This window comes from Lepisosteus platostomus, chromosome 8 (genome assembly GCF_059453375.1).
Source record: "Lepisosteus platostomus isolate fLepPlt1 chromosome 8, fLepPlt1.hap1, whole genome shotgun sequence".
In the NCBI taxonomy this organism is placed as follows: Eukaryota; Metazoa; Chordata; class Actinopteri; order Semionotiformes; family Lepisosteidae; genus Lepisosteus; species Lepisosteus platostomus.
In genome coordinates this window covers 25,587,810-25,613,003 of record NC_142618.1, presented here as the reverse complement: position 1 = coordinate 25,613,003, position 25,194 = coordinate 25,587,810, and the positions used below count along the sequence as shown (strand labels likewise).

Here is a 25,194-nt window from a genome sequence, read left to right as displayed (position 1 = left end):
GAAATATGAGATATAAATAAATCCATATGATCCATCCAGATTTGTTAACAACTCATATTTTCATTCCTAAATGCACCTGCACTAAACATTCCCACTAGTGTTCCGAAGACCCTGTGTTTGATTGCTGAACTAGAGACAGTCCTTGGGTTTGGCAGTATTATAGTCTGTAGGATTTTAATGAATACTTAATTCCATTCCTTGTGCAGCTAGTTATTAAAACCAAAGTTCCTAATAAATGGTATCATTTGAGTGATGAAGGTTGAAAACTCAGACCCAGAGCCAAGTCCACCATTAACCATCGCCAGCAGCAATAGTGAAGCACAAACCAGAGATCATAAATGGAAATGTGTGAAAGTACATTAAAAACATGACAATCGGAGACCTGTGTTTACACAAAGGGTTGTGGGAGTATGTAGTCAAGTTGTTAAAGCCAAAACCCAGTTTTCCCCCAAGAAACAGCTGGATTAGATGCCAGGATCAATAAGCTACTAAATACCACATGGGTAAGATGGGCCAGATGGCCCCCTCTCGTAATATTCTTCATGATCTTATCTGATTATCGTATAAAGTGGCAGATTTTCCTTCACCTTACAGCATTTTTACTGGGCATTTCAGATGTCAAGGACAGTATGTTCATGAGACACAAGTGAAAATAACATGCCTTCCTAGCATGACGTATGGAAATACAGTAGCATGAAATTTCCTAATAAACTACACGGTATTCATAAGCTCTTCAAAAAACACTGTCCAGAAATAGCAATTAAATCTCCTGAAAAGATGTTTTAAAATGTATATTTTTATGCTCTTGTACAATTACTTGCTTAGTGATCTTGAAACTGTCAGTTCATGACAGACTGTTTCCCCAATTCAGGAAAAAAAATTTTTTGCTGTCAAGTTGTTTTTTAAATTAATTTCAAAGTTAGTTAGTTTAACATATTCAATCCAACACAATATGTGTTGATGAAGTAATATAATGCCCAAGATGGATACATCACAGCTCTGTAGAGGCAAAGGTCACCCAGGTCTCTGGTCTCTTTATTATGACAGTGTGTCGTTAATACTTTTCTTCCTGATGAAAATAGCAAACTGCCTCCCCATTCATACCACAGGATGGTATCTCTGTTAATGTTAACATAGGAGTGTTATCCAATCTCATGTGATGAAGGTGTGCTTAAATGTTATTGTTGCATTATAAAATGATGAAATACTTCAAATTAAAGCAGACACAGCTTTAGAGAGCTTGTCCTGGCACGTGGACTACTTTCCAATACAGGGACGCAAGGGGATACAGAGCCTATCCCAGCAAGCAGCAGTGGGTTTCCTCTGGACTCTTCCTCCCAGTCCAAAGACATACTGTGTCTGTGTGTGCCTTGCGATAAACTGGCATCCTATCCAGGGTATATCAAGCCTGCGCTCAGTGCTTCCTGGGGATATTTTTCAGACCACTGTGAACCTGAATTAAGCAGTTATTGAAAGTGATATGATGTGATATTCTTAATTGTCAAATTCTAAAAGCTACGTTTCATTAAAAGCTGTTCATTAATATATAATTTCTTGTAAATCTGATTAAATATAAATATTTCCACTGAGTTTCAGAATAACATAATGGACAAATGTATTGTGTTGGAAGTCCTATCGGCACCACAAGTACTGCATAGGCATGGTTGAATTGCAACTTGTAAGAGAGATGCCAGCTTGTTTCGATTTTAATAATGCATCACGTTTTATCGTTTTACTAGTAATCCACATCCTCAACAATTCTCTTCCAAGTGTGTCAACATGATGTAACATTTTTCTAGATAAACGTTCCAGAGTTTAAGGAAATATAATTTTTCTATTCTTTTCTTTTTTTGGTTATGACATCTTGATGCGAGATGATTTATCCTTTATAACAACATGCCAATTGCTGAAACTGCCCATAATTCCACATCTCCCCTATGGTAGGTCACAAAATTGTTTTGTAACACAGACATGTTGCTGCCTCCTCGTGTAAAGAAACGTGATCTGAGCTTCCACGATTCACGCTGAGTGTTGTTCTGTGTCCACGGCGAGCTCACACGAGACCACAAGAAGCGAAACCTCTGTGCACTTATTTTATCATCTCTTCTGATGTCGACCATACGCACTATCATCTGTCTACTAAGGAATGATCTACGTTTTCACGATAATGAGGTAAAGACGAGACTCACTCTCGTTACCATTACTATAAAAAGCTGGTCAGAAATAATTCTGTAAAAAAAAATATCGAAATCCGGACTCCGAATTTGGACTTTAGCAGTTTTGCGTGGTTGCATCCACGGCTTTATCGACACAATAACTGATTTTCAACACTTTCGTTTAAAACAGCGTTGTTTTTATAACATATTGCAAGTGACGTCATCAAGGTTTACGCAAGTGTACGCGCATGGTAGACGTCTCGAGTAATACGCTCTTTATTTTGGTTCGGTTTCCTAATTGATATTGAATTTGACATTATTGACACAAGTTCATTTGAAGCACAATAAATTGCATCAATATTATACAACATATTACTGAGCATTTGTGGTGACTTGAAATAAAGTAAACGTGCAAGTTTAAAACGCACTTAAAACAACTGCAGTCTGATTCTGAAAAATGCTACTGCAGTACGTGAACAGCCTGCGGTGTGCCTTGTTCTCAGCCAAAGATATTGTTTTTGATTTTTTTTTTCCTTAAGCTATTACATTGGGCTCAGGGGAATGCAGAGCAAATTGTTCCGCTGTATTGTTTTGATCCTCGACACTACCTCGGGACCCACTGTTACAACTTTCCAAAGACGGGCCCCTTCCGGCTCAGATTCTTGCTAGAAAGCGTGAAAGATCTGAGGGACACGTTGAAGACGAATGGCAGGTGAGAATAGCTTTTTGAGCCTACAGCCACTATGGCAGTTGTTCTACCATACAATGGTACGTTATGCCAGCAGCTATATTGCCCTGTTGCTCACAACTGACAACCCACTGAAGCTCAGCAGATGTGAGTCTGCCAAGTACCTGAATGGGAGACCTTCTGGAAAAGCTAAGGTTGCTGCTGGAAGAGGTGTTTGTGGGACCAGTAGGCAATGATAACACTGTGGTCTGTGTGGGTTCTAATGGCCCAGTATAGTGATGGGTACACTATACTGTAAGAAAGTGATGTCCTTTGGAAGACACATAAAACATAGGTCCTGACTCTCTGTGGTCATTAAAAATCCCATGGCATAACTCAGATAGAACAGGGGTGTTACCCCAGGGTCTTGTCTGAATTTCCTCTTGGCCGTTACCAATCATAGACTCCTCAATCTTAATCCTTAATCCCCATTAATGTATTGGCGTCATTACTCTTTTCTCCCTCCACCCTGATAGCTGATGTGTGTTGAGCATACAGGCACACTGTGGCCACTGTCATGTCATACAGGTGGGTGCTACACTTTGATGGCAGTAAACGTACTATATTATTATCATTTTTTCTTCTTATTATTAAACAATGTGGTATATCAGACTCATTCTCCTAACAAAGCAGAAAACATACATTTTCCTTTCACTAAATGATTTCATGCTTCCTAATTCCAAGCACACTGTTTGTTTCTCAATGAAATAAAAACTATCACCTTTACAGTGTGGTTGCTAATTCTGGCACGCAATGTTTAGAATTTCAATCAAAAATTTTAATAAATCTTAATTTCATTACAACTAAAATGAAGTGGTATTCCTGCTTCTTTTTTAAAAATGCAAGAGTACCATACGATCCTAAAATGACGGTAAATAAAATCCAGGTGCATTTGGGGAAAAATAAAAAAGTGGCACACAGACCAATGAGGGGTCACATTTTTTAATTGTCAGATACATAAGCCTTAAAAGGGACGTGTTAAGGAATTAACACAGAAAAAAATTGTGTTAAACTGAAAAAAGGCAGTGTCATTACTGCTGTTTTATGTAGTACATAAGTTGTGTAAAGTCATGGTCATGAATCTTAACTGAGAATTTCAAGAAAATTACCCATTACATTCAGGAAACAGCACAAATAACCAAGCATCCCTGTATCATTGCAGCAATCTGCTGGTGAAGAGGGGAAAGCCAGAGAACGTTGTCGGTGATCTCATCAAGCAGCTGGGATCAGTAACTGCTGTGGCTTTTCATGAGGAGGTGAGTAATAAAAAAGGGAGATGAAGCTATATACAGTACTGTTGGTCAGTCTTTGAGAGGTTTCTACAGAAATGTGACTCAAGTCCTTGCATGGCAAATTCATTTTATTTTTTCTTTTGGATGTGGCAAGGTTACAAAAGAGGAGCAAGATGTGGAGACTGAAGTGAGGCGTGTGTGTGCCCAGTTCAAGGTTAGAGTTCACACTTGCTGGGGATCGACACTTTATCACAAAGAAGATCTGCCCTTTAATCATATTGCCAGGTGAGTTGGGCAGTTCAGTGTGCAGAATCAGCGATGAAGCACATATTCGTGTTAAAGTGTAATGTGGAGAAATAAAACTAGGATAAGGGAAAAAGGAAACAGTAAACAGTAAAGAAAATGTGATGAATATCTTTTTTGTGTACCAGCAGAGTATTGTTTTTCCTCTTTCCTACAAGTATGGTGATCTTAAAGAGCAGGAATAAAGTTATTTTTCTCCCATGGAATTTTAAATAGCCTATTTAAGGACACCAGTATTCTTCCCATTTAACTGGGGAAGACTGTATTTGCAGTAGAACACAATGAAATAATCAGTTCTTTCCTCCATGATTAAAAAAAAACTGTAGGTATGGCTAATGAAGGAGCTATAATATACAGTATGATACATGGACAGTGGATTTTAGAGGGATGATTCAGGATCACCGAAATGTGACACTGATCTACCCTGAAGATGCTGTGATATCAATCGTCTGAAGTTTCATGAAGGTGGCATACTTGCTTAATCAGATCAGAAAAATGTGAGAACTTGCTAGTGTTGTAACAGAAGAAATAAGGTTCTTGATCCCGAGATGAAGTAAAACAGATGAGTTTATTGCATGCAAGGAACAATAAAGCCGAAGTCTTGTTTCCCGCAAGAAACAACAAAACCGAAGTATTGTTCCCCGTACTGTTACAAACTTTTGGGTTATATACAGTTTTCTTCTCCGTTTCTGACGTCACTCGGTCTGATGGTAAAGAGGGGGGTTCATGGTATTTGGCCAGTTTACGATGTTCTGGGCAAATGGTCAGTTTAACATTACACCCAGGGGGGTTCTTAGCTTGCATCTGCAATCCTTATCAGTTAACCCCCTTTCCTGCCATAAACCCCAGCTTGTGACTTAGAAGTCTAAACCCCCTACAGAAAGGATTAAATTCAAACCCCCGTCTTCACATCTTTCTTCATTCCCCCCTTATAAAATATGGCATACGTCAGTGTAGCCTATTTTTATACATACAATGTCAGGGCAGATCTTTCTTGGCGAACAGGTATGTATTGCCATGTCATTGTACGTTCCACGGTTATAGCAAGATGTGATACATGTTTTTGTGAATGTGATTACAATTATACATATAAACAATACTACTCCTACAGATAAACACTATAAAAAGGTTCCACCCCAGGCCCCAAACACAGACTTTACCCAAGGCCCAATTCCCCAATTTTCAGTATAATAGTCCTGATATTTCTGTCCCTCATTGTAAATGTGTTGGGCCAGATCTGAGATGTGCTCAGAATTATCAGGAATATACGTGCAGCATTCAGTGCCAATTACTGCACAAGTTCCTCCTTGGGCCGCCAGTACATAATCTAAAGCTAGTCGGGCCTGCATGGCCACTGTTCTGAGGCTACCATCTCATCATTAACAGCCTTCAGACTAGATGAGGTAGACTTTGCTAATTCTTCTAAAGTCGAGGCCATTTGAATTAACTCTCGACTCAGAAAGTTCATGCCGGCTTGTGGAAATATTATACCTAAATAATATTCCCAATCAGCCAATTTTCTTTGTGGTCTGTGGTTAGGTCCGAAGGGGCTGTGGATTTGAACATGGATATGAGGAACCACATATCCTAAATAACATGAGCCAGACCACTGGGCTGGCAACCATGGGTAGGCTCGTTTTCCACAAATGAAAGATGTTCCGTTTGGCGCTCCCCATGCCTCTGAAAATAAGAAGCTTATACCGAATTGTGGGGTGTGCCGATCCCATCCTGGAATTTGGAAGGTAGAGGTGGATATATTTGCAGCGATGGTAAGGTTGCACCAATTAGTGTGCTGAAAACATACGTTTCCCCTCACGTTCCTTATTGAGAGTCAGGTATGGTGGTGTATGGCTTCTGTTATATTTAGGAGCGTAAGAGCCTGTGAAACTCGTGGGCTCTAAGCCTCGCTCCTGTAGATATTGTAATGTTGTGCAGGTTAAAGTCGTGTTATGGCAACCCCCATAGTTTGTCATATTAAAATCTCCCAAATTATCCCTCCAAATGATCATGCCTATGACTTCCTCGAGACGCCAAGGAATGGCTCCCATAGGAAGTCCTCCCTGTACATATTTGGGTAATGCGGCACACACCCAGCAGGCACTTTGGTTGGTTTTCTTAGCTGTCAGATAGGAGAGGCCTAAAAAGGAATTAATTCCATGTTCTCCTTTGTGGGAGAGATGATCATTAATTCCTGCGGAACATAGTCCTACAGCAACAATTATTGTTATAAACAGAAATGATTTCATTCTGAGTCTGTAAATGGGGATGAGGCTCGTCGGCAGTGTGGCGCGTGGATCCAGCGATCTTTTCCTTCCACTCGAACCGCAGACTCGGTTGTCAACAGGATCTGGTAGGGTCCGTCCCACCTGGGCTGGAGAACCTGTGAAGGAAATTTCCTGATCCACACCCACTCTCCTGGGATGAGGTTGTGCCCTCCTTCAGGTGGTGGTCCCCACGCCTCCAGGACCTGCTCGCGGGCTCCTTGGGTGGCCTCTGTCAGCTACTTGCAATAATACAAAGGAATGGTTGATCCATCTGAGGAAACCCCAGTCTCAGCACCTGTAAGAGAACTTGTTTCAAATTATTACAGGTGGCTTTTGCTGCGGGAACCAAGGCAATCTTGTCCTTGTACTGCACTCCCCCCTTAAGCAGATCTGTTAAGAGTTGTGCTCACCCTGTAAAAACATTGCACACAGGCCCTGTTAAAATTTCACAATGCTAGACACAAAAGGGCCTTATCATAACTGCTTCTATTAGACACTCTAAAGCTGAAGCAACTCAGACTTGTGGGTTTCCTCGTCAGGGGAAGCACTCAGAATACCATCAACATACTGAGTGATCACAGCCAGTTGAAGCTACGTGATACCCTGTTCTGCATAGTCATTCTTTGTAATGCATAATATTCCAACCCAATAGATCTGGAATAAAACCACCCATTAAAATCTGGTACTCGGCAAGTAAAACTTGCTGTCCCAATACTCCTGTGGCCTCCTGCCATCTTCCCCTATACATTGCTCTATAGTACACTGTTGAACAGAGGAGTGAAACAAGCAGGACAGTAGTGCTCCAGTATTCCCTAACAGAGAAACCAACACTCCATTAACAGTACATTTTTATCCACTGGACTGGGACAGACTTAGGGAGGCTACAAGGGATTTACAGGATCTAATCGTTAGGTAAACAGATTTTCTCACAAGACGTTATTCTCCCCAGTCTCGATTCTAAACCTACAGCGTTTCAGCATGTCTGGTTTCGAGACATTCGAATAAAACCAAATTGTTTCCATTATTGCAACTAATTGTATAAATTACAATTTATAATAATTTATAATAATACAAAAACTGTTTAACTACTTTTACGTCCACCTGTACTGTACTTATACGTTTCAGACGCTCTTATATTTTCCAATCTCCTTAAGTTGATTTTCGTCAAGTCTCTGTAGTTACGTCTCTAGCCAGTCCCGCTGGCTAAACACACTCACACCGTCATTTAGTAGACCAAAACTCACAGTTACACACATACATGCCGGCACACAAATTCATAAAACACACATACACATCGAGAATATATTTTTCTCTTCGTAATACAATGTGCTGTATTCTTGTTTTACTTCTACATGAATCCTTTTAATTCCTGAAGCGCACTCCAGGTTCGCTGCATTTCTAATTTCGGGTGCGGTACTTTAGCCCACCGGTCAATATCTTACGGTTTTGAATATGATCGTATGGGGGAATCAGGGAAGGTAGGTGCGATTGCAGACCCCCTCGACGGGGTGCGAGACAGTGTTAGAGTGGCACTGTCATCAACGGCGCCAGCCCCTGCTACATCAAGTCCTTTCCCACTTCGAGTGAGAGTACAGATCTGCGGGCGCCCTCCCTCTAACAGGGGAGACCCTGATCCGTCTTTATCACACTCATACCAAGTGTTATCCCAATCAGACCCCCCTTCTCCATATGGCCACTGAGGGAATTGATCCCAATTATTTTCGTTTCCTGCCTGTTTGTTCCCCTGTGGGAGAGCAGGATATAACTTAGTCGCTGGCTGCAGCACATTAACCAGTGCAGCGTGACCAGGAGTTAATTCCTAATTCGTTTCTCATTCTCCTGTACTGCCTGTTTTAGCTTTTTTTTCCTATACTCTTTCGTAGCGAGTAAAGTATATTTTCTTCCGGGTTTTATTTTCCCCGTAAACACACTTTTAAGTCACATCCCAATTTCTTTTTTTTTTTTCTCATGTATCTGCCACCACTGGTGCCGGCCGTGCACCAGGGTGGGAGCTACATGCTTGTGCTTTTGCCAATCAATACTCATATATGCTTTCTTTACAGGCGTCTTCGCCCCAAATTCCCTCTGACAAACTCAGCTTTTTCCATATTTTTCTCCTTCTTTTCCTTCAACTTACACTTTTCCGATATTTAAACGGACCCTTCCACCACTTTCTCAAAACATCAGTTAGCGCACATGTTCGGTCTCTTTAAGATTTACTTTTGTCGTGTGTGAGGTAACAGCTCATTCAGTAGGGGGATGTTTTCACTTGGAAAAACCTGTTCATTACTGCACTCATTCAGCCAAGGGCGTCTGTTACCTCCGGATCTAAATACCTCTCAGAGACTTTAGAGAGGATTTACACCGCACTGTTCACAGGTAAGAAACGAGACCTCGAAAACCCCCTTTCCTGATCAGTAATTCACCATCCCCAGAACGCCAGCATCGCTGCTTTTGCCCCGGGGTGGACTTACGCACTGAGCTCAATCAGGGCGATTCTCGGGTCTCAACGTCCTTTAAATCCTGCTACTTAATGCTTTGCTCTTTTATTATGAGGTGTGTTCATGTTAGTGTCGTGCGTGTGTATATGTATTTCACAAACAAGGAAAACACCAAAAACATACATACATATATCTCTTCTACTCCTGTTTCCTTTAAAACAAAAAAAAAAAACCACGCCACGCCAGAACCCACGCCACTCCAATCTGTGCACGATCAAGGCGTAGCTAATCTCAGGACCCCGGGCGTAATTAAAGCCCACACCAATCCTGGATTATACGTGCATTTAATGCACCACTCAGCTCCAGAACCCCGGGCGCAATTAAGGCCCACACCGATCCCGAGCCACAGAACTCCGGGTGCAATTAAGACCCAAACCAGTTCTGACCTTCAGAACTCCGGGTGCAATTAAGACCCACACCAGTCCTGGATTATACGTGCATTTAATGCACCACTCAGCTCCAGAACCCCGGGCGCAATTAAGGCCCACACCGATTCTGAGCCTCAGAACTCCGGGTGCAATTAAGACCCAAACCAGTTCTGACCTTCAGAACTCCGGGTGCAATTAAGACCCACACCAGTCCTGAACTTCACGGTAAGGGTCCAAAACCCGTTCAAAACTCCACGCGCAATTAAGGCATACACCAGCTTCGAACGCCTGTACACAATACCGCGGAACCCCTGCCAGACCAAATTCTGGGCTTACAGCAACCAACCCATTACATACACCGGTGCCTTCCCCGGGCCAGAGGAATTCAGAAACTCACGTTTACTCCGTCATCTCGGGCGATTCTCGCAGGGAGCAGAGATTTCCCAATCGGTCAGAGAGAGTCGGGACTTTTAAATAAAAGAGGAGTCCTTACCTCTTAGTTATGTGTGCGCTGACCGTCTCTCCTGCCGATGGGAAGTTCTGCGCCTTCTGGAGCATCCTGCCGACTACGCAAAATTTGTTGTAACAGAAGAAATAAGGTTCTTGATCCCGAGATGAAGTAAAACAGATGAGTTTATTGCATGCAAGGAACAATAAAGCCGAAGTCTTGTTTCCCGCAAGAAACAACAAAACCGAAGTATTGTTCCCCGTACTGTTACAAACTTTTGGGTTATATACAGTTTTCTTCTCCGTTTCTGACGTCACTCGGTCTGATGGTAAAGAGGGGGGTTCATGGTATTTGGCCAGTTTACGATGTTCTGGGCAAATGGTCAGTTTAACATTAGACCCAGGGGGGTTCCTAGCTTGCATCTGCAATCCTTATCAGTTAACCCCCTTTCCTGCCATAAACCCCAGCTTGTGACTTAGAAGTCTAAACCCCCTACAGAAAGGATTAAATTCAAACCCCCGTCTTCACATCTTTCTTCACTAGCAATAGAAAATTTCATATAATTTGAACAGTTATCATGATAAGTGTAAATAAAATATGACCTTTTAAAATGTTTTTCTAGTACCGCATACTGGCAGCAACCTTACTTACATGCAGTACTGTAATGTACCAACTTTCTTTAACTTCTGCAATGACTTCTTATCGTGGTTTCTTTACTCAGACAACCATACTAGGAAGAGTAAAGGTAATGAGAAACGTTGTGGAAAATATTTGGTTTCTAGTAGCTAAAGAGAGTGATAACGTGGTAGATTTCGGGAAGGCCTATTGATGTTACCAACTAAGTGTTGTCCCCTGGTTTATCTTTTTGAAATATATAGTGACATACCGTAATAAAATTCCTTGGATGGGCATAATGTCTTGATGTCATGCTTTCACACATACTGTAGTACAGATATACATTTTCCCTTCGGGATCAGTAAAGTCTTATCTATCGTTCTGTTCCCTGTAGGCTTCCTACTGCATGTTGTCACAGTCATAGAAATGTAAAAAGAATCCTTCAGATCTTGTAAGCAGAACACGATGATTCGGTCAGATATGGAACAGTGGAGCCCTCCTCTTGCTATTCGTCTTCTAAATTGTCATCCTACTAATTGTCTTCTACCAATTGATCAGGTGACTGAGAACAGGAGTTCATATCCCGTTTCCCTTTTGGGGACTATGGTTCCAACATGGATCTCCATTTTGACTCACTTAACCCTCCAACAATATTGAAACGCTATTAACATCTTCTTGACAATATGGGGAAGAAATAGAAAAAGAAAACAACATAATAGTATTTATAAATACAACGTTAGAATTTAAATCAAGGGATGTTATGGGAATATTGTACTAAGCAGCAATAAAACTAGATTAAAATGAAACAAAATTGCAATGGGTAATATAAACATATTACAGGAAAAAGTTCTCAAAAAGCCCCCCCACTATCTCCCAAGTGGCAACACCTCCCAACACATTATGTTGAAGAGCCCTTATCTAAGAATATTATGTACAATTTTAGTTACCATGTTACAAAAGAGATATTGTAACAGATCCATACTGTCCAGAAAGTCTCTCTCTGAGTAACTCTGGCCATGTGGAGGAATCCTAAACAGACTAAATAGACCTGTGTGCTTTGGTTTGATACTGCTTGAAAACATCCTACCATGTATTCATTTCTACTTTGAGTTTCTCGTGGCAAGATCACTGTGTGTTATGCTGAGGGAAGCGTGATTTGTTCCATCACAGAGGTGCCTGCACCCTCAAGCACATATACTGTACAGTATGTCTCCTTTCAGTTGCTTAACATTTTCTTGCCTCTGGAAAAAGAGTCAGTTTCCACCTGGTATGATGTCCCCTCAAATATTTTGTAATATCTTTGGAAGTTTATACAGCAGAAGCCTAATTCATGGCTTAAATTAAAGTGAAGAGCCAACTGCTTTGTTTCTTCTAGTGGGGATTAAAGGGCACTGTAGGCCTGCAGAATGTCTGTTCTGAATTTCAGTCTTTAAGAACATGTGTAGATAAGGCCTTTATACGTTATTACAAAAAGAATGAGGAGATTTGGCTATGTGTGCTTTTACATTCAGGTTTCATTGCGTGTGCCTCCTTTGCAGACTTCCTGATGTGTACACTCAGTTCCGGAAAGCAGTGGAAACTCAGAGCCATGTGCGGCCAACCATTCGAATGCCTGAGCAGCTGAAGCCCTTCCCACACAAACTGGAGGAAGGTCCAATCCCAACACCTGAAGACCTGGGGCAACCCAGTAAGAAACTGATTACCGAGCTCCCATCTTTTAACATATACAGTATAGTATTTAAATACATACTCACTATACACAACAAATTAATTGTGATGCATTTTTTCGTGGTATGTTTTAGATTGAATATAAGAAATTAATATTTAGTGCGCTATCTCTAAGTAAATAATTACAAGTCTTTGGTAATGGTATTTTATATGAATCAATTCATAAAATAGATACACCAGAAATGTTTTATCCAAATCCTTGCTTTTGACATGAATAATAATAACTTTTATTTATAAAGCACTTTCCAAATCCAAGGACACTGTACATCATGAATAAAGAAAAAAGACCAAAAAATGTGAATTAAAAGTAAATGACAAAAAAACAAGAGCATACAAGTTTTTACAGATTGACTGTAGGCAATTAGACGTGGATCATGGTAAAAAGGTAAGTTTTCAGTTTAGATTTGAAGAGAGTTGAAGTTGTCTCTTGTAAAGTCTAACGAAGGTCATTCCACAACACTGGAGTAGTGACAGAGAAGGCACAGTTCCCAAAATCTGTGATTTAGTCCTGGGTACAGTGAATAGAGGACCAGCAAACATGAAGGAGTTCAGAGATGTGTGATGAAGCCAGATTGTTTAGAGCCTTGAAAGTCAGCAACAAGATCTTATATTGAATACGTGATTTTATAGACAACCAAAGTAGAGACTTTATTGCAAGAGGGATATGCTTCCAATGTCTGGTGTAAGTAGTTTAGCTGCAGAGTTTTGAACACGTTTCAACTTGTTGAGAAGAGAGTTACGGAGCCCATAGTGTAAAGAGTTGGAGAAATCAGGGCTTTAAATGGATGAATCAGACACTCTGCATTGGGCATTGATAAAAATTGCCTAATACGGGTGAAAGAAAGAAGTCTTAATCAAATTTTTCACATGTGGCTTGAAAGACAGGAGAGGATCAAGAGTGACTCCCAGATTTCTGACTATGGCTGACGTGTGAATGGGGAAGCCATCCACCATTACTGTGAAATCCTTAAGTTTATTGAGCTGTGATTTGCTGCCAACCAGTAAAGCTCAATCAGGGCGATTCTCGGGTCTCAACGTCCTTTAAATCCTGCTACTTAATGCTTTGCTCTTTTATTATGAGGTGTGTTCATGTTAGTGTCGTGCGTGTGTATATGTATTTCACAAACAAGGAAAACACCAAAAACATACATACATATATCTCTTCTACTCCTGTTTCCTTTAAAACAAAAAAAAAAAACCACGCCACGCCAGAACCCACGCCACTCCAATCTGTGCACGATCAAGGCGTAGCTAATCTCAGGACCCCGGGCGTAATTAAAGCCCACACCAATCCTGGATTATACGTGCATTTAATGCACCACTCAGCTCCAGAACCCCGGGCGCAATTAAGGCCCACACCGATCCCGAGCCACAGAACTCCGGGTGCAATTAAGACCCAAACCAGTTCTGACCTTCAGAACTCCGGGTGCAATTAAGACCCACACCAGTCCTGGATTATACGTGCATTTAATGCACCACTCAGCTCCAGAACCCCGGGCGCAATTAAGGCCCACACCGATTCTGAGCCTCAGAACTCCGGGTGCAAACATGAAGGAGTTCAGAGATGTGTGATGAAGCCAGATTGTTTAGAGCCTTGAAAGTCAGCAACAAGATCTTATATTGAATACGTGATTTTATAGACAACCAAAGTAGAGACTTTATTGCAAGAGGGATATGCTTCCAATGTCTGGTGTAAGTAGTTTAGCTGCAGAGTTTTGAACACGTTTCAACTTGTTGAGAAGAGAGTTACGGAGCCCATAGTGTAAAGAGTTGGAGAAATCAGGGCTTTAAATGGATGAATCAGACACTCTGCATTGGGCATTGATAAAAATTGCCTAATACGGGTGAAAGAAAGAAGTCTTAATCAAATTTTTCACATGTGGCTTGAAAGACAGGAGAGGATCAAGAGTGACTCCCAGATTTCTGACTATGGCTGACGTGTGAATGGGGAAGCCATCCACCATTACTGTGAAATCCTTAAGTTTATTGAGCTGTGATTTGCTGCCAACCAGTAAAGTTTCTGTTTTGTAACTATTTAGCTTCAGGGAATTTGATGTCAACCAGAGTTTGATGTCAAACAAACAAGAGATAAGTGACAGAGGGGGAAGATTTTTTAACATAGATCTGAGTGAAACTGAAGACCATGTTTGCGTATAAATTTGGTCAATCGGTAGCATACTGTATGAATAATAAAAAGTATAGTTCCCAAGACTGATCCCTGAGGCACACCATGATCGAGTGGGGCCATGAGGAATTTATGAGAACCAAGGGAGACTAAATTGCTTAACCACACGTACTATTATACTGACTTTCACTTTAGTATGGTGGAGATAAGAAATGTTAATCAGCCTAATAAAACAGACAAAAAATATTTTCCTGAAAACTTGGTTTATTTGTAGCAGGTGTAAGTGATAGTTATTTTGATGCTCCAAATATTTTGAGTCTAAACACAGATTTTCAGCTATCCTTCTTTAGTTATATGAATGCCATATTCATATATGAAGGGCAGAATCTTTTAAATTCTGTTGGATTCTGTTGTGAACCTATTCACAGACTACATATATGACTGAAGTTCTTTTTTTTAATCTGTTGTACAGTACCCTTGTGATCTTTCATTAAGAATCTAATTTGAAAATGTTATGCTGCATTGCAGTCTACTCCTGTTTTCAGTACACATCCTCCGCCTATTTGCCAATGAACATCCACAAGAGATCTGTACCATGATGGTAAAATTTTAATACTTTGGATTGTAAGTTGAACAGCATGATTAAGGAACAAAAAGAATTACAATATGAAATCGAAATTAAGAAAGATGCCTCCAGATTGGTCCCTTACATAATTTGAATATAAAAGTCAGCGTTGTGGTTTCCTTTTGGTGGCAGATGCTGTGTCAGACCCACGTTCAGCTTTCCCTTGTATTGGAGGAGAGACCCAAGCCTTAGCTAGGCTGAAGCATTATTTCTGGGACACGGTGAGTAAACATGGCAAACAGCAACAAGATTAGACCTGGCTTTCAAAAACTGTTTGGGGGTGGCACAAAAAACTGTGACTGAAACACCAATGAATCCTTAATGAAACTACTTCTAAATATTTTAGCAAGCAATTTTAAATTTCATTAGTTTAGCATAAGTATTGTCCCATAATAGAGCAGCTTAAAATGTGTTCAGTGAACACAGACCTGTGACAGTTTGCCTTTGATCCAATCTCCAGAAGATGCCAGAATCATCAGCATCTCTCTATGGCTGGAAAACACCGTTGCATAACTTTCATATTTAAAGAAGATGGCTTTTTAATTGAGATCCAGGTCAATGAAGGATTTTTTTAAATATTAAAAAAAACATAGTTGTACTTTTGAATCTTTAGCGGTTTGTCTGTTTCTGTGCAAAGGGGTTCAATAAGATAAATCAGCTAAATGAATTTGCGTGCTGAGGAAATATTTTCTCTTTAAATGCTTTAAATGTTATTGGAGTTGGAGATGTGCCATCACAGGTAGGGTAAAAATAAATGGACTCTTTGTGTTTCATTAGAAAACAGTGGATTGAAGAAGAAAATAATCACGTTTTTGTTGCAGAATCTAGTGGCGTCCTATAAGGAGACTCGCAATGGGTTGATTGGAATGGATTATTCAACTAAATTTGCCCCATGGTGAGTTATGTACTGTAGAAAAATATAAAATGCAAGTTGTATTTGTTCAGCCATTTCCATTTATGCATTAATGAGCTTAGATTTAGCTATGATGTCAAAAAAAGGCTTCTCCTGATTTTATTAGATTGTATCTATTAATATAATGTACAATTGTAAATTCAGAAGCAGTTTTACTAAGTGACACTTTTTCAGTTGGTTCTGTGAGAGTTCTGTGAAGTATCTCCCCCAAGCATTTAATAGGAATATGAAACACTGGTCTTGGGAGGGCAGTTTTTTTTTCTTAACTACCTAATTGAACTTGTTATTTGCTTAATTGGACAAACTGAAGCCTACCCTCGTTCTCAAGAAGCTGGAGATTTAAACAGTAAAAACCTACTGAATATCAGCCCTTGAGGACTGGAACTGGCCAGCCCCACTATACAATTTTCTGTTAATTAAAACACTCTTCCTGTAACCATGGAATCCATGCAGAACACAAATGTGTTGTTTGTTGCTTGGTCTGGCAGTGAGAGACATGTTTGAGCTATATATTACCATAGCATTTGTTCATATATTTATTGGCTGAGTTTACGTTCAGTTTATTGAATATTTGGGAGTTCACTGTTGTATTTTGGGGAAAGTGAACATATTTTGATTTTTACATTTTTATATATTGTTTTCTGCAGGCTACTAGATACATTTCTCCCATTCGTACTGTAATAGTTGGATTTTTTGTGCTTATTATGTTCAAGTCTTCCGTTGTGCTTTCAAAGAACAGAATGGTTTTTGATGGCTTTTAAAGACATACTTAGGGATGAATAAGTGTGACTTGTCTTTTTTCTCGAACTGACAAAAAAATATTTGCAGTGCTAATATATAATTACAGTATAACATTTACATTTTTTAAACAGATGCATTAATCCATAGTTCAATGTGTTATATGATACCGTTACCGTTTCATCAAGGATACTATATGAATAAGCCTGGAGGGCATTGGGTTTACTTCCATTTCTTCCGTTTCCTGTTTCTTTCGGTTTCCCTTTTTGTGTTGCTGTTTTTAATGTTTCTTAGGTTTTCTTCTCTATTTTTATCCTGGTTTATCTTTTACAGGTTAGCTTTAGGCTGCATATCACCCAGGTATATTTATGAACAAATCAAGCAGTATGAGAAGGAAAGAACTGCCAATCAGAGCACATACTGGTGAGCATGATACATTACACTTGAATGTAAACCACTCTTTGGAGTACAGATGGGGTTAGTTATGTAACAGTGGATTGTAACAGAGTCCATTACACAGGAAATGTTAGGGATAACAATGTAGTCCAAGTCATTCATTAAATGTGAAAACTTTAAAATGAATTAAGATATAAAAACGTTCCTAGCTTTCATATCCTTGTGAATCATTAATTGAAGTAGTGTGATTAATTATATTGCAGTATTATAATAAGAAAAGTGTAAAACTGAAACTAAAAAATCACTGGGCACTATCAGGTGGGACTTGCTATGATAAGATTTCCATTTCTAATTTCTATTTTATTATTCCTTCATATCCATACATTTACGGAACTCTACAGGTCAGTAAAATACTTGCAAAGGAGCAAGTAAAGGTTTATTCCATGCTGAAACAAGAAGAAAAGAAACACAACATTTCCGCTGTGATGCCTTCTTTGGGTGTCAAAAGAAGAAGCTGAAACGTTTCTTTTCTTCTCTTTTCAGCATAGAATAAACCTTTACTTGTTCCTTTTTAGCCTACGCATGCTGACGCAGCTCCCTACATGAACTACTTCAGTAAATTACTTGTGTATTTTTTTTACATTTGACCTAATTGCACTATAATTAAATCCCCTTATAATTAAATATTTCTGTGGAGAATAATCTTTATACAGTAACTCTTTCATGGTTCAGGTAATTTAGTGGTTTTGTAACAGTCAAAAGTCATTTGAGCATTTTGCAGTCACTCATGAAAGATCAATTAATCAAAATGACTCAAAATCTGTATGCTTTATTCTTCAAAAGTATAAATTCATAATGATATGTTTGTCTTTCATGTGTACAGTGATTACATTATATAACATATAAGTGTGATTTAATTTATTAATATATTCTGTATAATTCAATGTGTATGTAATGTATTGTACAGCATGTGTATGTATTTCTTTATTTCTTCTATAAAATGTGAGATCAAATTGTTGCACAGGATCTCTTTATTGTATTTTGCACATACAGTGAAGTAAAACCATTAACTAATACAGAAACAGAGTTTACCCAAATTGTGAGATTTACAGTTACTCTTCTAACATTTCTAATGTGAAACCATGCTGCTATTGTCTTAACTATGAATGAGGAAATTAAATCTCAGTTTTGTTTCTCAAATCATAATTGTTAGTAATGAATTTTAAAACTTTACTTTAGGATAATAGTATGCATGTACAGTATGCATTTTTCCGTGTTTATTTCATAGTGTGTTTGTCTTGTGCTTAATTTCAATTTGGGATCTGTCATGCTTACATTCAGCAGTAATAACAGAAGTGGTGAGAATTTATGTACAGTAAATAGGTCTGCAGCTCATGTCATCGGGGCTTGATCATAATGTGGATAGTTCTTTTCACACTAGTATACTCATATATTAAAGAAATGTATCATTTGTAATGCTGGAGTGGAGGAGCCCAAGCTTTAATTAGCTGTCGGCAAAGAAGGATTGAGGGAAATAATTACAGAAACAATTATTAAAAATTAAAACCCACAAAGAAATCTACTCAGACAAATCTAAACCCAACTTCATATTTCATGTGAGATTAATTATTTTTTCATATTAATATTAAGCCTACAGATTACACTTGCAAGAATATTTGAGATTCTGACTCAAATGTGTGTGGCTTCCATGTTTTGTCGATACTGATAAACGTAATTAATTTGTGGTTAAATCATTTAAAATTATTTAAATTGTCATAATCATAATCAGCTCTAATTCATAGTGATAACTTTTTTTGTTTCTTTCAGGGTCATTTTTGAGTTACTCTGGAGGGATTACTTCAGATTTGTGGCTGTGAAGTATGGGAACAGAATTTTCTCTGTAAAAGGTGGGATATGTTATGAGAAAATGATAAGTCACGTCATTGTAGCCTTCAGCCAGGTGACTCTTTTTGTTTTGAATTATTATCTCATTTTCCTGTCCCTTTTCTGTGATACTTCTGTGCCATTTTTAGACATTATATTCAAGGGATCAGGTAGCCAACATGAAATAATGTGGTTTCCTTCACTCATAATTGTATCTAAACATAAAAAAGAAACCACAGAACCTAAACCAAAGTACCAAAAGAGCACTATAGTAGATAACAGGACAATTGGCATTATTTGACATTTGACATGTGACATTAGACTTCTTTTTTTTGCCTCTTATTTCCTTTGAATTTGTTTTTCAAAGCTCAATAACCTTAATTAATAAAAGACCCCTGTTGACGCTTCAGGTTTCTGCTTTTCAAACACTCTCAGAAGTTGGATTTCTACGGTGAATTAAGTAATGTACTGTACCTTCGAAAAGTGTGCTCTATTTAAAGCAGTTTCCCCATTCTGGTTCTAGTTTCCGTTTTTTGTTGCAGCTGAGCTCTTGATTAATTTAGGCTCTTAATTTGTTAAAGCATATTGAAACTTTGCTTTTTAAATAGTTTTTAGCCTATGAGTCAGACTAGAAATGAGCATTAATCAGGTAAGAAATTAGAATTAACCCTGTGCCAGAACCCATATTTCTGACTTTAGGTTTATTGTTTCAAGGTATAGTTTAATCAAGGGGCCTGTACACAAAAGTGTTATAATCCTAAGTGTCTGATGCAATGCCAATCCCAGAGAGTGACCAAGCAGTTGCTTTTATACCAAGCTCAAATAGTAATCTGTTTACTACATTTCTTGAAAATAATACACATAAAGTATATTATTTCTGAAACTGAAGCCAGTAAATGGTAAAAAATAAAACATTTGGATCAATTAAGGGTTCAGTAAGAATAAATAATCAATGCTGTGCAATATTTTCATTGCAAATATTCAGAAGCTGAAGAAGCATAATGATGGCAGGTGGTATGTTGTAACATATCTATGAAAGGATCTGTTGTTTATTTCCGTGTGATAAAATTCTTATTTCTTTCCCGCTTAGGTCTTCAACAGAAGTCTGTATCTTGGAAGAAGGATGTTAAACTTTTTGATGCCTGGAAAGGTACTTTATATACATTTAAAATTGTCTGTATCCTTTTTTGCTGTAAATTGAAAATTGATCTTGTTTTGCTGGTCATCCCCTTACCTCTGTTAGAAAAAAAACCAAGCAACTATTCTATAAAAGGGAATGTGTTACCTTAGTGTTTGATCAGTACAGTACGTATATATTAACATTATATTAACATATAATGAACTTGTTATTCCCAATGTTTTCCAGAAGGAAAAACAGGTGTTCCATTTGTAGATGCGAACATGCGGGAGCTGGCACTGACAGGCTTCATGTCCAATAGGGGACGACAGAATGTTGCCAGCTTCCTCACCAAGGACCTGGGGATAGACTGGAGGATGGGTGCTGAGTGGTTTGAGTTTCTCCTGGTAAGAGTGAATAGTTTTTTTTTTTCTGTGATCAATTTTAAATAAATACAATTGTATTAGTAGTATTGATTCATTCCTAAAACAGCTAATATGCTTTACTCAGTAACTCACGCTAGGATTTCTGAAAAGCTGCCAAAACATTCCCCTATGTGTCTCCAGCAGATGTTAAGGAATTTAATGTAAAAACCTGCTCAAACTGCGCGCTCTCAGTAAATGGTATCTGTGGAGAATGACACTCGTACAATTCAGTCAGGATATATTACGTATGCGTATTACGCCAGCAGCCATATCACTCTGCAACTCACAACTGGCAACCCACTGAAGCTACAGTAAGCAGAAGCAAACTAAGGTTGCTGCTGGAAGAGGTGTTAGTGGGGCCAGCAGGGGGCGCTCACCCTGTGGTCCATGTGGGTCCTAATGCCTTCAGATGAGATGTAAAACTGAGGTCCTGACTCTCTGTGGTTATAAAAAATTCCCAGGGCGTTTCTCAAAAAGAGTAGGGGTGTAATTAGTCATGGCCTCCTAATGATCCCCATCTATGAATTGGCTTGATTATTCTCCTCTTCTTCCCACTGATAGCTGATGTGTGGTGAGCGTTCTGGCACACTATGGCTGCCGTCGCATGATACAGGTGGATGCTGCACTTTGGTGGTGGTGGAGGGGAGTCCCCATTACATGTAAAGCGCTTTGAGTGGAGTGTCCAGAAGAGAGCTATATAACTGTATTATTATTATTATAAAGAAGAAAAAGACCTTCTGCAAGCTCAGATGTACTGTATGATGGTACCAGAAGAAAATTCTGTATCTTTCAAAACGATGTTGTTGCATGTTTGAAGATTTGCTGAATGCTCGTACTTCACAGATGAATTACTCAGTTTTGCAGGTTCGATACAGTGGTCATTGTCTTAAGTGTTTATGCAGCTGTTCTTGATCCCTGTGGCATGGCCAAAGATCTTGATGATCAAAAGAATGATACTAAATGTTAACTGATGCTAAAAGAATTCTCTTTTAAATAATTAAATCAGCCATATTAAAACATAAATATTTATCAATGACCAGACTGTTCCTACTTAGGTCATTATCCTAGTTTTCATGGGAAAAGGACATAGGAAATGAGCCTTAAAAGAGGATAAATACAGCAAGACAGTTAGCACAGGAGAGTAGAGGAGAGAGGGAGGAAATATCGTCATCATTATCAGAGGGAACAAAAAAGATTTGTTAATGACAGTGTTTACTTCTTTCAAGCAGTTGGGAAAACAGATACTGTCCAGGTAATCAGAACAGGCTTGCTGTCTGATTTATTTGTGGAAATTCTGATTTCCTGTACAGTATTACAAAATCCACTGGCCGAGAAACATCTCTCATTGGTTAGTGATGCATTGTTTGGAATAGGGAAATAGGTATCCATTCATTGTATTTAGAGAGAGCAAATTGGTCTTGGGGAGGATCCTTCCTTTTGTTTAACAGTACTCAGGTTACCTCACTGCCTTTCTAGATGTTTTTGTTTTATAGCTGTGGGGATAGAATGTTGTGTGTTCTAGAGCTGCTGAAGGCAGGGCTCTGGTACTCACAGAATCTGAAATATTTCTGTAATCAAAGTTATAGATAAGCATTGAATGTTGTATGTGTGTAACTTATTTCTGAAGCTTGATCCCCGATCATCACTCCATTCCATTCCATCAGCTATGCTGGAGAACAAACAAAATCAAGTGCTGTAATATGTGTATTCCCCGACTTTAGGGGACTAAATTATAATCAATCTTTCTAATTTGCTTACATAGCAATCCGTTGTGAGCACTTGATTTTGTCCCTCCCCTTTTAACAGTATTTTAACATTGCATATGTCCTCTGTAAACATATGGTATATACATACAGTAATGTAGTAAACTTTAATGAATACATTTTTATTATGTGTTGCCTGCTACTTCAAACGTATCCAAATGTCACCTTGTGGTTTAAGCTCCTCTTTTGTTTAAACAGAACAAATACTGCAACTGATTACACACCATTTTTCTGATGCAGGTAGACTATGATGTGTGCAGTAACTATGGAAACTGGCTGTACAGTGCTGGCATAGGAAATGACCCCCGGGAGAACAGGAAATTCAACATGATCAAACAAGGGCTGGACTATGACAACAACGTAAGTTCTGATTGCGCTCCTATTGGGAAGCAAACAGTCTGTTCGGCCTTTTTGTCAGTATGGAGAAAAAGTGATTGAAGATTGAAGTGTCTCTACAGTTATTTTCAATTTCAGTTAGAATGGTAAAGCTATAGAAAAGCTGCAATCAAAAACGAGATGTTCCTGCTTTGCTTATTGTATCACAAGAAAGATGAATTCCTACTGTGAAAAATTCATCTTTTTAACCCCTCATCTACAAACGCTCTTGTGTTTTCCCTTTTCCCTGGCTGTTCTGCTGTGTTTCTTCAGGGAGACTATGTGCGGTTATGGGTCCCAGAGCTGCGTGGCTTGAAGGGAGGAGATGTGCATGCTCCCTGGGTCCTCAGCAGCGCCTCACTGGCCAACGCCGAGGTCTCTCTGAACCAGACATACCCCGTGCCCATGGTCATTGCTCCTGAGTGGAGCCGGCACACCACCAGCAAGGCAGTGAGTGTGCACTTTAATCCTCTTCCCGTTGCATAGTGAGGAACCAGAATATCATCCTCTGTTGGTAATCAATAGGATTATTTTATGGCATTCTTCTGTTTTTAAGCAATGCTTCTAACAGTTTGTGTATGAGTTTAAGCATGTACATGTAATTGGGAGAGTTCAAGTATGGAGCTGCATCAGCATGGATAGGCTGCAAAGGAGCAGGTAGCGGTTTATTCCATCCTAAAAAGGAAAGTGACACAACGTTGCTTCTCTTTCTTTTCACCATGGTATAAACCTTAAGCGGGTTTTTTTGGACTGTTATTTTTAGATTTCCCTATTGGTATTGAAAATCCCTCTTCTAACTTTAATGCTGATACCGAAGCCATTCACCCAAGTACAATACTCCTTTACACCTAATCAAACTAATCTTAAGTGTATTGTTCAGAATTTAACTCATCTTAAATCTATTTTGTTATTTGATATTATTGTCAGGTTTGTTCCACGTATCCAATACTTTACAATTAGTGTACTATTTTGATTTTTACAACACCCCTTTATAATTCTCCTTTAGTATAATTGAATGAATTTTAAATAATCTAAATTTAATTTTAAATTAGACTTTTTATCTAATTGTATCATTCGACAACACTTTTTTTGATGTGTAGATTTCCCTGCTATTACACCACGAATCGTCTATCATGCTTCTTCTCTTTTTTTTTGTTCTAGAGTGGCGGAGGACTGAGTCAGAAGGGGAAAAGGGGCCCATCTCACACCCCAAAACAACACAAAGACCGAGGAATCGACTTTTACTTCTCAAGGAATAATAAAAAACTGCAGTGAGGGAACATTTTGCCTGTGAAAACACTGTTGGACTTTATGCTTATATTCCTTTTAGACAGGCAAACAGCATCTGCAAGAAAAGTGGAATAAAGCACTGAGGCCGAAACTACAGGCACTAGAGGAAGTGGGGGACTCAGGGCAGCCACAGAGAAAACCAGTACCAATATATTTTTTTACTGAAGTGGGATTAACAGAGCTACCTTTATTGCAAATATGTTACATTACATGGGAGTGCTATGAGGATTTCTTTCTCAATCAAAAGGATTATATACCCATCAGGGAGATTAGGCAGATAGTCATTTCTGTGATTTAGCCATTAACATGTTTTGGATTACTGCACAAAGGAAAAGAAATCAGGGTATGTTTTGTTGTATAAAACAATAATAGATGCACGCATAATATAAAATGGGTGAGAAAAAAAAGCAAAATGGGTTGCATGCATATTAATCACTCTTCACACACCTGTACAAACCCCATTGTGTAATTCAGTAGGTTTTCCTCCACTTTGACCAGGATTTGGTTGACACCCCTATCCTCAATATAGGTGATCCACATCTGTGTTGCGGGGGTGTTCTCCCAAAAGTGGGTGTTGTCAAGCCAAGAAACATAAAATGGGTTATTTTAACAGTGTAAGGATGGATCAGCTTTCAAATTAGCCGTGAATGGGAATGCAGCTAGCAACCTAAATACATTGTTCTATGAACTCAATGACCTACCCTTACAAAAGATAAAAATGACCATTGTTCTCAGTAAGTGTAAGTGTTCTCCGTAGATCACAGAATCATCTTCCCTGTGAAGTAGCAGCAGTTTCCTGTCATATCTGTAGTTTCTCTTTTCTCTTTTCTTACACAACACAGTGTAATCAAAGGTCAAGTTTGTTTTTCGTTTTACAAGATTTTGAGAAATTAAATAGCTTAATTAAACCATAATTTGGTTTGTTGTTATTGTTTGTAATAAGTACATCGGAAATATATACACTGCATACTGTTATATACAGTAATAATTAAATTTCATACCTTATGTTGTTGGTTTTGGTTCCAGTAGGTTTTTTTATTCTTATATGGGACTCAAGGCAGAATATGTCTATAAGTGTCTGTTACAGTAATGAAAAAGTTGTTTAAGTATGGTGAAATGGCTTTTTTGCTGATGGCACTTGTGGAAGACCAGTGGCTGTATTAAGTTAGGATATTCATAAAAATGTGTTTGCTGAACTTAG

The 25,194-nt window shown here is 38.8% G+C and overlaps 1 protein-coding gene across 1 annotated transcript; it reads left to right on the top strand.

Annotated features, from left to right (window-relative positions):
- Positions 1-1,947: 1,947 nt before the first annotated feature.
- On the top strand, positions 1,948-25,005 carry cry-dash (cryptochrome DASH). Its single transcript, XM_088642977.1, has 14 exons — positions 1,948-2,172; positions 2,696-2,868; positions 4,046-4,139; positions 4,270-4,400; positions 12,153-12,301; positions 15,225-15,313; positions 15,914-15,987; positions 17,077-17,166; positions 18,967-19,046; positions 20,114-20,173; positions 20,390-20,547; positions 22,569-22,688; positions 22,977-23,153; positions 23,865-25,005. Exons 1-14 carry the CDS (start codon positions 2,110-2,112, stop codon positions 23,976-23,978), a joined length of 1,572 nt encoding a protein of 523 aa, XP_088499103.1. The 5' UTR covers positions 1,948-2,109; the 3' UTR covers positions 23,979-25,005.
- The last annotated feature ends 189 nt before the right edge of the window (positions 25,006-25,194 follow it).

What these genes read in the sequence shown, in the direction of transcription:
- cry-dash (XM_088642977.1), top strand. Translation starts at nt 2,110, where the DNA reads ATGTCGACCATACGCACTATCATCTGTCTACTAAGGAATGATCTACGT. An exon ending in ACGTTGAAGACGAATGGCAG is followed by an intron (nt 2,869 to 4,045) that starts GTGAGAATAGCT and finishes GTATCATTGCAG; the next exon opens with CAATCTGCTGGTGAAGAGGG. An exon ending in GCCAATCAGAGCACATACTG is followed by an intron (nt 17,167 to 18,966) that starts GTGAGCATGATA and finishes TGTTTCTTTCAG; the next exon opens with GGTCATTTTTGAGTTACTCT.